The sequence below is a fragment of the Dermacentor silvarum genome, chromosome 2, assembly GCF_013339745.2.
Source record: "Dermacentor silvarum isolate Dsil-2018 chromosome 2, BIME_Dsil_1.4, whole genome shotgun sequence".
Lineage (NCBI taxonomy): Eukaryota > Metazoa > Arthropoda > Arachnida > Ixodida > Ixodidae > Dermacentor > Dermacentor silvarum.
The window spans coordinates 238,832,005-238,845,175 of NC_051155.1; the positions used below are offsets into that span (position 1 = coordinate 238,832,005).

General features: G+C 42.0%; 1 protein-coding gene across 9 annotated transcripts in view; it reads right to left on the reverse strand.

Annotated features, from left to right (window-relative positions):
* Window positions 1–13,171, reverse strand: part of LOC119442948 (histone deacetylase 4) — a 287,827-nt gene that overhangs the window by 24,709 nt on the left and 249,947 nt on the right. For 6 of the 9 annotated variants that reach the window (XM_049662469.1, XM_037708037.2, XM_037708035.2 and 3 more), the window contains 11 exons: window positions 12,968–13,017; window positions 12,776–12,843; window positions 12,077–12,231; window positions 11,256–11,311; window positions 10,876–10,963; window positions 9,824–9,943; window positions 8,938–9,035; window positions 7,672–7,790; window positions 5,768–5,837; window positions 4,388–4,536; window positions 2,773–2,908 (listed from right to left, as the gene is read on the reverse strand). In XM_049662469.1, the coding sequence (XP_049518426.1) occupies window positions 2,773–2,908; window positions 4,388–4,536; window positions 5,768–5,837; window positions 7,672–7,790; window positions 8,938–9,035; window positions 9,824–9,943; window positions 10,876–10,963; window positions 11,256–11,311; window positions 12,077–12,231; window positions 12,776–12,843; window positions 12,968–13,017 (1,109 nt within the window). Of the gene's footprint in view, window positions 1–2,726; window positions 2,909–4,387; window positions 4,537–5,767; window positions 5,838–7,671; window positions 7,791–8,937; window positions 9,036–9,823; window positions 9,944–10,875; window positions 10,964–11,255; window positions 11,312–12,076; window positions 12,232–12,775; window positions 12,844–12,967; window positions 13,018–13,171 lie in introns of all 9 variants that reach the window. The other 3 variants (XM_049662470.1, XR_007465743.1, XR_007465744.1) reach the window with 3 other exon arrangements.

A 13,171-nucleotide genomic window follows, 5' to 3' on the forward strand; every position in this document is an offset into this window, starting at 1 on the left:
GTGGTAATGCTAATTTGCATATATGTACTTGTGTATATATAAAACATATAGTTAGAGGGGGTGTATAAGTATGTAAGTTATGGGAGAGTACAGTCAAAACTGGTTAATATCAAAGCTGGTTAAATCAGATATCCCTTATGGAGAACAATCTCTGAACACTGAAGTTACAGCGAGAATACTTAGCAAAATGAGCAGTTACATCAAATGAAAAACTTTGACAGCTAAGAAAACAGCTTTGAGCCCATGTACTGTAAAGCATTTGAAATGTGGCTCTTTCGATTTCATGCCAATTTGTGCCAGCATTTCAACACTCTGCGTGCACAAATCTCCGAGAAACATGATGTGGCTGACTTTGAACACAAAAATGTTTGACTGTGTTTTCTTGTGCGCAAGGAAGGGTTGAGGCAACCTGGCAAGGCAGGCTTCTCCACAGTCATTTTGCTTGGACAGCAAACTAGCCAGCACCATTCTTGACTTCAATGATGTCATTGCGAAATGCTGGCCTTTTTGTTGTTTTTTTTTTGCCAGGAAGTTGGCAAGTAGGCTCTTTACTGGCTTCATCAGAATGGAAATGAAACTTAGGATGGCCGCTGTTCACTTTGCTGTCTATTTAACCATTTATGGTGAGTATTAGAACACACGTCCCTACAAACGCAACAGATTGTGGTGTTAAAAAGTGAAAATAGTGCAAGACACATAGAAACAACAAGATACACCCAGCTACAAATGTTTATGGACCACGGGACCTCAGAAAACATTCAAAGCCCAAGCAGCCTGTAGAAGTAGCCAATAAAACAGTATACGACAATGTTGTTAGCATATTCTAGTCGAGGCCCGAAATGCAAATACAGTTAAACCTGGATATAACGAAATTGACAAATTCTCGAAAAAATTCGTTATAAAGAGGATTTCGTTATATGCAGGTTCGGCACGAAAATTCAAAAAATAAACGCTTACCGTATTTACACGATTCTAACGCGCCCTCGATTGTAACATGCACCCGTTTTCTGTTTTCATCGAAGCACTCATCCTTGGAATGTCACACCAGGTAATGGATGCGTGGACACGTGTTGTTTCGCACAAGTGTAAGGCATCGGAAACGAAGAGCGAGCGTCACGATGGCGTCATAGCGTCGTAGTAGAGCCCTGCTGTTATGTTCCCAGATGCTGCGTTTTCCCGGCTGTTACGTCGTTTTCAGCCGGTCCCGGCACAGCTCCCATAGACCCCAATGTATTGATAACCCTGCTGTTGCGTCGCAACTGTGGGACCGTTCCTGCATCATACGTTCCGAACTGCCACCCCGCGCCGGCCCGAGCGGCCATTTTGATTTTTCATGTCGCTTGGCTTGGTGGCTTGACGATGGCATTAGCCGCCCAAAGTGCCGGGGGTGACAACTATGACGTATTTTCGGATTCCGCCAGCAAAGAAATGCCCCTTGAGATCCGTATTTGCTATCTAAAGATGGTGTCTATGACGCGTTGTGGCCCTAAAATTGGTTTTGGCTCATAGATGTTACGTATAAAGTCCAAGGCCGATAACGCAGTCGCCGTGTGCCATATGCTGTATGTGCGAGTGAAAACGTGGGAGGGGAGCCGACGACCGCGTCTAAATCTTGCGCGCGCAAGAAAGAAAAGCAGGGAGTAAGCGCGCCTTTCGTTGCGCTCGAGGCACCGGCGAGGGAGCGAGGGAGGAGGGATAGCGGGCAGCATTGTACTGTACTCTGGCATCAGCGGCGTACTGCGCGGGCCGTATCTTGAAAGTGATTTGCGTTGGGGCAGAGTCTAGGCAGTGTAGGTGCGTCGGCGGCTCGTAGCTTTGTGCGTGCTGTGCGTTCTCGGCGCTCAGTTTGCGTTGAAGCGATAGACAACAGCACGAAGGTCACTTCGCTTGCTTCTGCAGCGGCGCTTCCACACGCCGCCAGCGTTTGACAGCGCATGTCCGCGCTCATCGAGTGTGATGTGTCACAGCGTCTGCCAGCGCGTCGGCAACATCAACTGGAAAAGGAGAGTGCCGGCTTGGCGGGCTAGGCCAGCTGCAGCAAGCGGCAGTATCAGGTTTGAATGAAGGGAGGGGGAAGGGTCACGCCCGCGGCGGCAAGATCGCCGGGTCGAGAGATGCAGGCCTGCCTCGCACACGCTCGTACGCACGCACATGTGCGCTCGCTTCGCATTCCGTCGCGGCGGAGAAGGTGCTTCCGGTTGCTGCTCGCGCAAAAATGACAAAATTTGGGGCGAAATCTCTAGGTTGTCGGCGGGGAAAATTTGTTATTTCGAGGAGGTCTCCCGCTGCCACTTCGTTACGTAGAGGTCTCAAATACATGTGCTTCTATGGAGTAACGGCGGGGAATAGAAAAACTTCGTTATATCTAGGAATTGGTTATATAGAGGTTCGTTATAAGCAGGTTTAACTGTACCAGGCTGCGTTGTGAGGTTGTGGAGATAGCAGCTACTTCTCAGATTTTATGGTCCGTAATATTTTGTGGCTGAGTGCACAATGTTGGATTTTATCACTATGTGTCTTGATAGTGTTGGGAGTGGTTTTGGTTAGCTTCACATATGTGCCACGGTCCATTGAGGTGCAGGGCTTTCCTTAAACCTTCAGTTGTAAGTTAGCGCTTGTATGTCCTGCACTTCTTTCAGCCCAATGCGTTTTGCACTATTTTCACTTTTTGGCGACGTACCCATGGACTGGCTTCTCATATTCCGGTGCTTTTAGGAAGCTCTGACAACTACGTGAGAGGGCATCGTGGCAGAACAGACAGAGCTCACTCACTGCATCTGTGCAGCAGCCATGGAGAGGGAGGCCAGGGCAGTGACTGTCTCCACCTCTTCCTTCTCCTTCTGCTGAGCCTCAAGCAGAGAGGAACCCATGGTCGGTGCCCACTTCTTGACGCATGGCCAGTGTGGTGCTGCACAGACAGGTATGTGACAATGTAGTATGTGAAGGGCTTGGCTAACAAGGACATCGTTTGCATAGGCAAATGCATGTTAAGTGTAACATTTCAATAGAGCTGTTACATAAAAACCACATTTAATATTCCAAAGCTACACTGTGGATTATGAGGGATACAGAAGTAAATTTGAATGATATAGCTTTGACCCCCTGATGTGTTTCTTTTTCCTAATGGGACACTAAAGGCAAATATTAAGTCAATGTAAACTGTTCTAATTGCATTCCAGAAACCTGGCAGCACTTTATTCGTGCCAAGAAAAGACTGCTTTATTCGTGCCAAGGAAATTTCATCGGAAGGGTCTGATCTCTAGAGCAACTCAAATCGCCTGCCCCCGAGCAGGTAGTGGTGATGCTGCATACACCATCACTGCCCTTTACTGCTGTTGGTGAGTAAAATGGTGCCTGACAGAGGGCGCTGTGGTTTTTGGTGCAAAACACAAACGTTCAGCCATGGAGAAACCGAGCCAAGACAGAGTGTTGGATTCACTACTGCAGCTGCTCTTTGTCAAGTGGTGCGGGCCATTCGAGCATCCCACGACATTACATGGGACTCGAAATTCTCTGCGACTTGCAGTTTGTGCATTTCGTGAGCCTGCAAAACCAGCGCAGCACTACATGATAACGAAACTACTGAAATGTGAAAGCGCAGGCGGAGCAGAGTCGAGCAAAAAAAAAAAAAAAAAACACCTTTAGACTGCCCATGTCGTTGTCAAGGGTAATGTCAATGAATACTTTTTTTCTAAAAATATAATAGAACTGGACAAGTAGCATTTCCTTCCATCTTATAATGCAATGCAATGATCTTTTTATTATGAGTGGTTGAGCACTAGTGACCGAATTATAATGAGGAGTGCCTACATCGCCGGGCTAATACTTGAATGTCCTGAGTGAGTCTCAAATCGTGTCCTGCGTTTACCTCAATTTATCGATTACTAAAGCTTTGCTCGCGATAATATTGATGCCTTCGAAGTTCTCGAGCATTAATCTATCCCTTTAGCTTGACTTAATATTTGCCTGTGGTGTCCCTTTAAGATGCACTAAATTTTCAGTAAACAAGCATGGCAGGACCTGTTCATTGATATTTGGTATTGCTATCATTATCAGTAAACATGCACAATGTCACAGTAAAATTATCTTCTCAGTGCTATTAGTGATCAGTGCACATGCACTAGAACGCTATAAACAGGATTCACTGGTGAGATTCTCAAATGTACTTAGCCTGAGCAAGTCATTCAAGTTTGCCTCGAAGCTAAGCATAGTGGAAAAGCAATGAGTACTGGAGAAATCATGGCATGTGTGAGCACATGTACACAAGCTGCGAGTCAGGTGAGATTGCCTGTCCTTTCAATTACCAAGGGGCGACCACACAGGGAGAGGGTAGGCAGCTCCTTTCCCTTCCCATTTAAAGGTTCCCAGTTGTGGTTGTTACGTTTACCTTGGATGGCGGCAGTTTTCTGCAGCAGCTGAACCGCAGCTGCACAAGGCTGCCGGGTGAGCTCTTCTTCGCGCAAGGGTGTGCACTCATCTCCAAGCAGTGCTGCTACACACTCCTGAGAACAGTCACAGATGGACGGCAGGTCATATCTGCAAAGACAAAAGAATACGATGAAGAAATGTAGTCATGAGTGGCACTACAACATGTCGCAGAGCGACACACTACTGTTCTTATTTAGCAGATTCTTCAAGAGAAAGCTGCACAGATCTGCCTGACGCTAAAGGTCCCGGACAAGTGATAATTATTTTCAATAAAGATTAAGCGATCTCTAACTGTGCAACAATCAATACTTTGCAGAATTCCTCAAACTGTGTCATTTACATGAGTTTTGCAATACATCATCACGGTAAATATGACCACAGGTTGGCACAGTAAGTGGATGCTCACTGATGCTCAGCCACCAATATTTTTTGGGGCTATTTGCTCACTCACATTCATGTCTACTGACACTTATTGGCATTCACTTATACTCCTGCTTACGTCCACTCACTCACCAGCACTTACTCACATTCGCACTCATATCCACTTGCACTGCCTGGCAGATGCTCACATTCATACGTCCACTCCAGCTCACTGTAACTGACTTTCGTTGACACTCACATTAACTGGCACTCACTCCTTCATGCTCACATCCCTTCAACCTCACCAGCACTCATTCCCGTTTGTACCGATGTCCAATCACACCGTTTGTCACTCACTCACACTCTCTTCTACATCTATAAAATCAGTGTGAAGTGAGCACGAGTCAGTGTGCTCATGAACAGGTATGCTGACCTATGCATATATGACCTACAAAAACTGAGCTATACATGGAGCTCACAATAAGAGCCAGTGCAAGGGTTATGATAGAGAAGCTGATGCTGCTACCTCACAAGAAGCAGATGTGTTCTATAGGAATATTTAACAATGATAGAAAATAGCGAAAAACTGGATATAATCATGTAGCAGCAAGCCGAGGACGTATGTATCGCCAGTGTCTCAGAATTAAAGTTTCATCAATGCACAATCATACAAAAACCATAATATATTACTGAATTAAAGCCGCCCTGTCAACACGGCCTACACTGAGCATGGTTTACTTCAGCTGGCTTGACACTAAAACACAGACAGTATGACCTTGTCCTGGTGCTGTGCTATAACTGCTTGTGGCATTTAATTTACATATTATCTTTTTGCAGACAGCAAAAAAAAAGAACAAGTCTGAACATGAAAAGTACGCACAAATGAGTACAACAGCACATGCTATCATTCATATTTAGAAGAAAAAAAAAAAGGATTCAAATATGATAAAGCAAGGAATAAAATAAAAAGCTTACTTACCCTCCTTCTAGAGCAAGCACAACTTTGCCCTTGGCCAATGTCATCAGCTGCTTCGTCATATAGGCAAAACCTGAAACACAACCATTCAGTTATCACTGAATTCATGTCTTGGAGCTTCCACTGTTGTTACTATATGTGGTTCTATGACCAGGTATTCTAAAAAATGATAAAACCAACCTACACTGCAGTGAGGAAGTAAAAAAAAAAGACAGCATTATTTTGCATGCATTATAACAATGACAGCCACATGTGCACAGAGCAATGCAAGTACGGGAAGTAGTGGTAAATATTAGCAGCATAAGTAGTTGCTACAATTAAAGCGTTACACTTTTTGTATAGTTATTTGTTGGAAAATACCTAATATAAGGTAGCATCAGACCTCGTTTCACACTTAGTGATATTGATGTGGTTGATGACGCACAATGCAGCACTTCAGATCTTGCCAGTGTTTTGCGCAAAATTGTATGAAAAACTTGCTGTTATCACTGTAAACTTAAAACCTCATTTTATTTCTCAACTATTCAAAACAGAAGATGTGCTTTAGAAGCAGCAGGAGTATAACAACTGAGAGCAAGAAGGCTTGGCTAGCTTATAAACTATCAAGATCATAGAGCTCGTACTAACAGTGGCTTTCAGAAGCTAGGTCACTAAATACATAAATTCTTAAACTTGAAACAATACAGTGGAACCTCATTGATACGATTCTGCATAATACGTTTTCGGGATAATATGTTTCTTTTTCTTTGCCCGATAAGACGATTTGGTTAGATAATACATTGAACGATACGATTTTCGGATGATACGCTTTATTTTCCGGTTCCCATGATAATCGTATCAATAAGATTCCACTGTGTATACTGAACCAGTATCTTAAATATATCCCCAAAATCAGTAGAAGTACAGTTCAAACATGCCATTTATGCCCTGCTAACCACAGTTACCACAACAACTTATTCATGTCTGCTAAGTGTTTGCTTTCTTGTTGATTTCTCTCTGTATATTTGTTCCTCTTTTCACTGATAAATTTTACACACTTATGTATTTTCCTCCATGTACTGAAACTCTGTATTTACTGTGGTTTGCATTTTATGCTAATGTATAACTGTAAACACCCAATTGCTTCCAATGTTTATTTTATGCTCCTTACCGGTGGTTTACCTTATAAGTGAACTGCAACAATAAAGAATTATTATTGTTACAGTTGGTAACAAGTAAAGTGATCTGTAATTTACTGACACTAAAATAAGACAGGATAGAGGAAGGTGCAAACAGGACAAATGCCAAGAGATCATCGACATTTGTGCTGTGTGCGTATTCCTGATTCCTGTCTGTTTTTTGGTGCTTGTAATTTATAAATCACGATACTTGCTGGATCAACAATGGCCCAAGAGGGGAACGACCAAGCCACGTCCCCTGGTCAAAACATTGATTGCAAGCTGAGGCTCTCCTCGTTTGACCACAGTCGATCACATCTCAAATCTCCATCGTTCTATGATCCTTTGTATTGTTTGGAACTACTTGCAGGAGTACGACATGTGACTTGCACCATAGTCAAATGGTCATTTTAAAGCACTCTAACTACACTACAAAGGTCATGTCAAATGTAATTTGAGCTGCAATCCACCATTAAAGAGTTTTTGTGCTCGTTGCTGACTGCAGCTGCTGTGTCTCTCAACCTATGTAGTTTTGAAAAGGTTAGCCTGGAAGGTTTATTCCAAGTAAGTTCTGCTGCAAGATGACACATTTTATTCAGCATACCGCATTGTGCCCACTAAATGTCCCAGCTTGTTATATGGCTATTGCCTACTGTCAATTCCCAAGACAAGCATTAAGAGCACAGTATTCAGTGGATGAACTACCACAGCCACACACAAGATAATGAGGGAAACAAAGTGTTATCTTACAGGCTGGTGATATCTGGTATCCACCAAGTGGAGGTGGGTGGCCAGCAGCTGCATCAAATCCCGCTGCAACCAGGACAATCTCCGGGTCGAAGTCCCGAGCTATGGGCATCACAATGGTCCTAAAAATAAAGGAGGAACCAAATAAGCACACAATGCTACAGAGAGCATCCTTTATCAAGAACACATACTGACATACAATTCCTTTTGCCTTAGCTGCATTTTTTTAATTGAACTCTTGCATTTTTTCTACTCCTGCATTTTTTCAATTGCTGCCAAGTGATGGCAAATTTGGGGTGGGGGGTGCTGGCCCCTTAGAGGGCGTCATTTTCCCAGATGTTGATCACACTTTATGGGACACAGTTAAAGTGATGTGAACCTTCATCATATGTCACCTTGCTGCTCAAGCAGAGAAATGGTGGCAATGCATGGAGAAAGTTGTTCAAATTATAGCACGACAGGGACTAAATTACTGAGGAATGTGACACTGCCACAGTGGACCACTCGGCAAGCATTGTGAACCTTGAACGCATGCAACGCCACTTGATACAAGGCATACTTGACACCACCGCCAGCATACCCAAACTTCGTATTTTGCCAGAACTGACTCATTCAAGTACTCTTCTTTCCCATGCACCATTAATGATTGGAACTGTTTGGACTGCACATTATAACATGCCACTGTTCTTTTCTAATGTGCTAGTAAATAGTTCTCGTTGTTGTGTTCTTGCATTTTTGTGATGTATTGCGATGATGTATTGTGATGATGAATTATGATGATGTGATGTTCTTGTATTTTTGTATTTTTATGCCAAACCTGCTTCGACCTTGAGTCTGAAGTATGTATTAAATAAAAAATACATAAATAAAAGAGGCCTAACCACAAGAAAAAAGGAGAAACACACAATGGCAATAAAAGATAATAATCAGTGTTAAGTCTGCTGCCTCTCATACATATGTCAAAGAGATCAAATGAATTATACCACCCAGTGTCAATGAATGAATGATATTCTAGGGCACCTAGAAAAGCTGTTTAGTTATTTACAAAGTAAAAAAAATATGAAAAAATAAAAGTAAAATAAGTAACATAAAGAGAGATGCCGCCACACCCTTCTGCACTATCACCAGTGCATGCAAGCTAAACATGCACACCAAAAAGGGCAACATACATCAATAAAACCAAGGACCACCATTCATATGAGCAACACAGCTAGACTGAAAACCTTTCAAAAATAGAACTAACTCGCAGGCATTAAGAGTTGCACTCACCGAAAAGCTGCGATGTACTCGGCATCACCCATTGGGGGGTTTAATGCACCGGACCAGGCAATGTTGATATTGAAGCCTGTGCCATCGTCAATGCCAACCTAGGCAATGAAAATTATTAGATATTTGGTATAGGGATTGATTGACTTCAACATTCCAAAGCAACACATGATTGAGAGACTCCATAATGAGGGTGTTTAGGATTAATTTTGTACCACCTGGGTTTCTGTAATGTGCACCCAAAGCTCAGCCCACAAGTGTTCTTGCATTCCTTCCCCATTAGAATGAAGTCACTGTAGTTGGGAATCAAACCTGTGCCTTTACCAGGAGGACCCCACAACCACTCAGCCACTACAGTGGGCTGGTGAAAACATACTCTGAAACATTGGGTCAAGATCAGCTACCTGATGTGCTGCTAATTCATGATGCAATTCAATTGTGACTGACATTCAGTATGTGAGTGATTGACGGAAGGCAACCAAATTGTCTTTGCTGGTCTTACCATTCACAAAGTACAAGCCATCATCATCATCATCAGCCTATATTTATGTCCACTGCAGGACGAAGGCCTCGCCCTGTGATCTCCAATTACCCCTGTCTTGCGCTAGCTGATTCTCACTTGTGCCAGCAAATTTCCTAACTTCATCACCCCACCTAGTTTTCTGCCGTCCTGGTCTATGTATTGCAGAGTTGTCAGGATGCCTTTCTATCCGGGTGACAAGCAGATTATTTATCATGGCTTTTTGAGCTTGTTAACATTTTTTTTTCTCTGCTGGCTAAACTTCAAATTTACTAGAATAGGAGTTATAGCTGGGCAAGTTTGCTTTTTCTAATACTATAGCTTGTCTGTCACCAGCAAACTAGCTGTTGGTATGGCTCACAGTCTTACCTCCTGAGGATCACCAGTGCCGGGAAAAAAATTGCCGTCATCATGTCGATGAAGGGAGATGTACAACACATGCGGGTCATCGTAAAATATTTGCTGCAGACCATTCCCGTGGTGGACGTCCTGAAATGAAGAAATGGTTGGTGGAACAAAAACGCGTCAATTAAAAGAAAAAGAAGTGTGCTTATCGACTCCATGATTAGACAAGCTAGCACAACATGAGAGAAAGAAGACCTGCTACTCAGTTTCAAAACTCAAGTAAAGAGTAATTCTGCCAGAACTGCCAACATTCTCTGCAGTAAACGACTCTGTTCATCTATGATGTAAATAAGCCTTACAACGCTCATTAGTGTTCGAGTATCTGTGTCTCTGTTTCTACCGAGAACATGAAGTTCACACAGCCGGACGCTCAGTAACACTTTTTTTATTATGTAATATAAGCACTGCTACAACGCTCTTGCATGATAGGCTTTTAAACCCTTCAGGCTCTGCCCTGTTGACAATTTAGTTTCATCAAATTTCTCACAACTTCAGAGTCATGAAGAGCATAGAGCTTCAGAAAGAATCAATAATTTTCAATTCTTCAGTGATTTGTGTCAAGTTTACAGAACGTGGATAGACTCCATAGAACTCTCTATGGGAATGTTATGTATAAAAACATAAACTTTTTGATGTCTAGAATACTTGGAAAGTCACCTATCCAGTCACTTGAAAAATATGCCTGATGCAAAACATTGTGACAAAAAAATGAAAGAAGTCAACCCACTACATGACAAAATACCCAGCCGTCTAACTACCAACTTGTTTTACTAAAACAGTTTGCATATATTATTCAAACTTGCAGCAGAGGTCCAATCAGAACTATTTCAAAATGTATGCGAAACATTTGAAATATCATTATTTTCAGCAGTGCTATTGCTTTTGATGAAATATATTGGCGTGCACAATTGTGTGCAGAGCACCTGAAGCGGATAAAATTACAATGAATGTTGAGCCTTCTTTCGAGGAAACAAAGAGATGCGATTAAAAAGAAAATAAACAGTTAGAGAGCATACCCAGTCAACCACGAGAATCTTCTCCATCTTGAGCTTTTGCCGAAGCTGCTTAGCAGCAATCGCCACGGAATTAAAGAAGCAAAATCCCCTGGAAGACAGAAACACACAATCTAAGACTAGCTCCAACTAAAGCTGACTAATCATTCTTTTTCTGAGCATTTTGCTTGACTTGCTACAGGAAATGAAATCACTAAGTTTTTTCATAGGGTGCATTAGTTATTGAAAACAGCACGGGGCAAAGGCCTATTCAAGTGACAATTGTCTATTAGTCATTTCAACAGTTTGTGGTCAATACAACTTCGATTGTTTTTTGTGAATTAAGCAAAACAATCAATTGAAAAACTGTTGAAAGTTGTAGTTTAGGCTCTTGTTAGACTTACATTGCTTGTTTGAACTCTGCATGGTGACCGGGAGGGCGAACCACGGCAAAACCATTCTGAGCATATTAAAAGAGAAAAGAAAAAAACAAAGCCACAAATTACTTTTTGCAAGTTCTGGTGCACGAAGATCAACACTGGATAATGCAAAAAGATAAAATAAGATCTCAGGAACCCACTAAACTGCATTTTTAACTTGCATTTTAACTATTTCAATAAGGAATTGAGGATTTACGATTCCTAATTAAATTTCATGAATGGCTTGGGAAGGTATGACATATGTCCTATCAAATGAATATGTGCCTGAGAAATGAAAAGAAACATGAAAGAAAGGGGTAAAGTTTGATATAACAGGGCTCCACCACTTTACAACAGCAAATGGTTACACTGGTACAGAGTAACCAGTAGAGAATATATGGGAGTTTTCACTTGTCACCTCCATACTTTCTGAGAATCATGTTAAAGTTGGTGTATGCAATTTATAGCTGGATTTGGAAAAGCAATACGATAAGACCCCAGTCAGCAGGAAAATCCCACCAAATTTCCTTTGATAGGTTTTCTTCCTACATTTTAGCCAAAAATTTCACTACATCACTTGAAAAGGTGGCCACTTGTGCCAAGGATTCATGAATATGAAAGTTATAGGTTAAGTTAGAAATCAAATGCAGGAAACAAATAGAATATATAAATGCACTTACAATTCACTAAATTTTATTGACTGACTGTAACAAGGCACAGCTTTCACATGGGCAAGTGTAAAGCCTGCATATGCAAGCATAATGCTGAATACACTAGCATTCACGTGAAAGAAAGTGTAAAGTCACCTTGGCTTCACCCATGGCCACCTTGAGGGCAAGGTCCACTACACAGCCAGCAGCCATACGGGCTGCACTGGCCGTGTGTAGCTCATTCCAGGTAGTGTCAGAGTCCACACCAATACCTCCACACGGCAGCATCACAAAGCTTTTAATGGGAAGCTCTGAAATGCCAGAAAATCATCAGGAACCACATAAGTTGGTATGCTCTGCTGTACATTGTTTTGAACAGAGTGAAGGAGACATACCGAGAGCGTTAATAACAGAAACACAAATGGCGACTACCAACTCTTGAATGAAAAGGAGGTGACAGAACAGTTTGCATTCATTACATATGCAGTTGTGACCCTCTTCTTATGTATCTTTTCTTTTTCATTTTGCCAGAAAGTGTGTAAGAGTGGGGGGTTTCCAAGATATTTTTTTTGCATCAACATCAGCTCGGTTATGTTAGCTTAAATAGATGCATTATATGTAGGGGATGTGTTACACGTGAAGGTGTTAACCAGTTTTGTTGTTGCTACCAAAACCACATGTGTCTTGCGAATCAATGCAGTCATACTTTTCCCAGGCCACTGCTACCTGAACATAATGTTCACGAACATTAGGTTCATGAAAACACTGTATCTCCCAATTCATTTATAACACATTGAAATGAGCACACAGGGAAAGGAGAAATGCCATAAGCTAATAATATCAAGAAAGACTTACCTAATTTGCTCATTTCCAGTTTCTGCCTGTTGAGAGGATTGGTACCAAACATGAAGGCGTAGCCCTCGCTGCACATAAAAAAAAAAAAGAAATCAGGAAAATTTACAGGTGTAATCTCACATTCAATATCTTTTAAGCTCTTGCATAGTGACAGTGATACGACCTTTGATTGTCTCATAAATGGGTACTTACTCATGACACGATTGTATTTCCTCCAATGTGGCTTTTCGTGACCGGATCCTCTGTTGTACAAAAAGAGATACACAAAAAACTTATTTTTGGTATTTCCTCCAGTGCATCTGCAACAATATTGTGCACAAATGGAGCTGCACATAACTGCACAGCTGAGCAATGAATGGGAATGAATGAATGAGAATGAATTTTGTGTATGGTAAC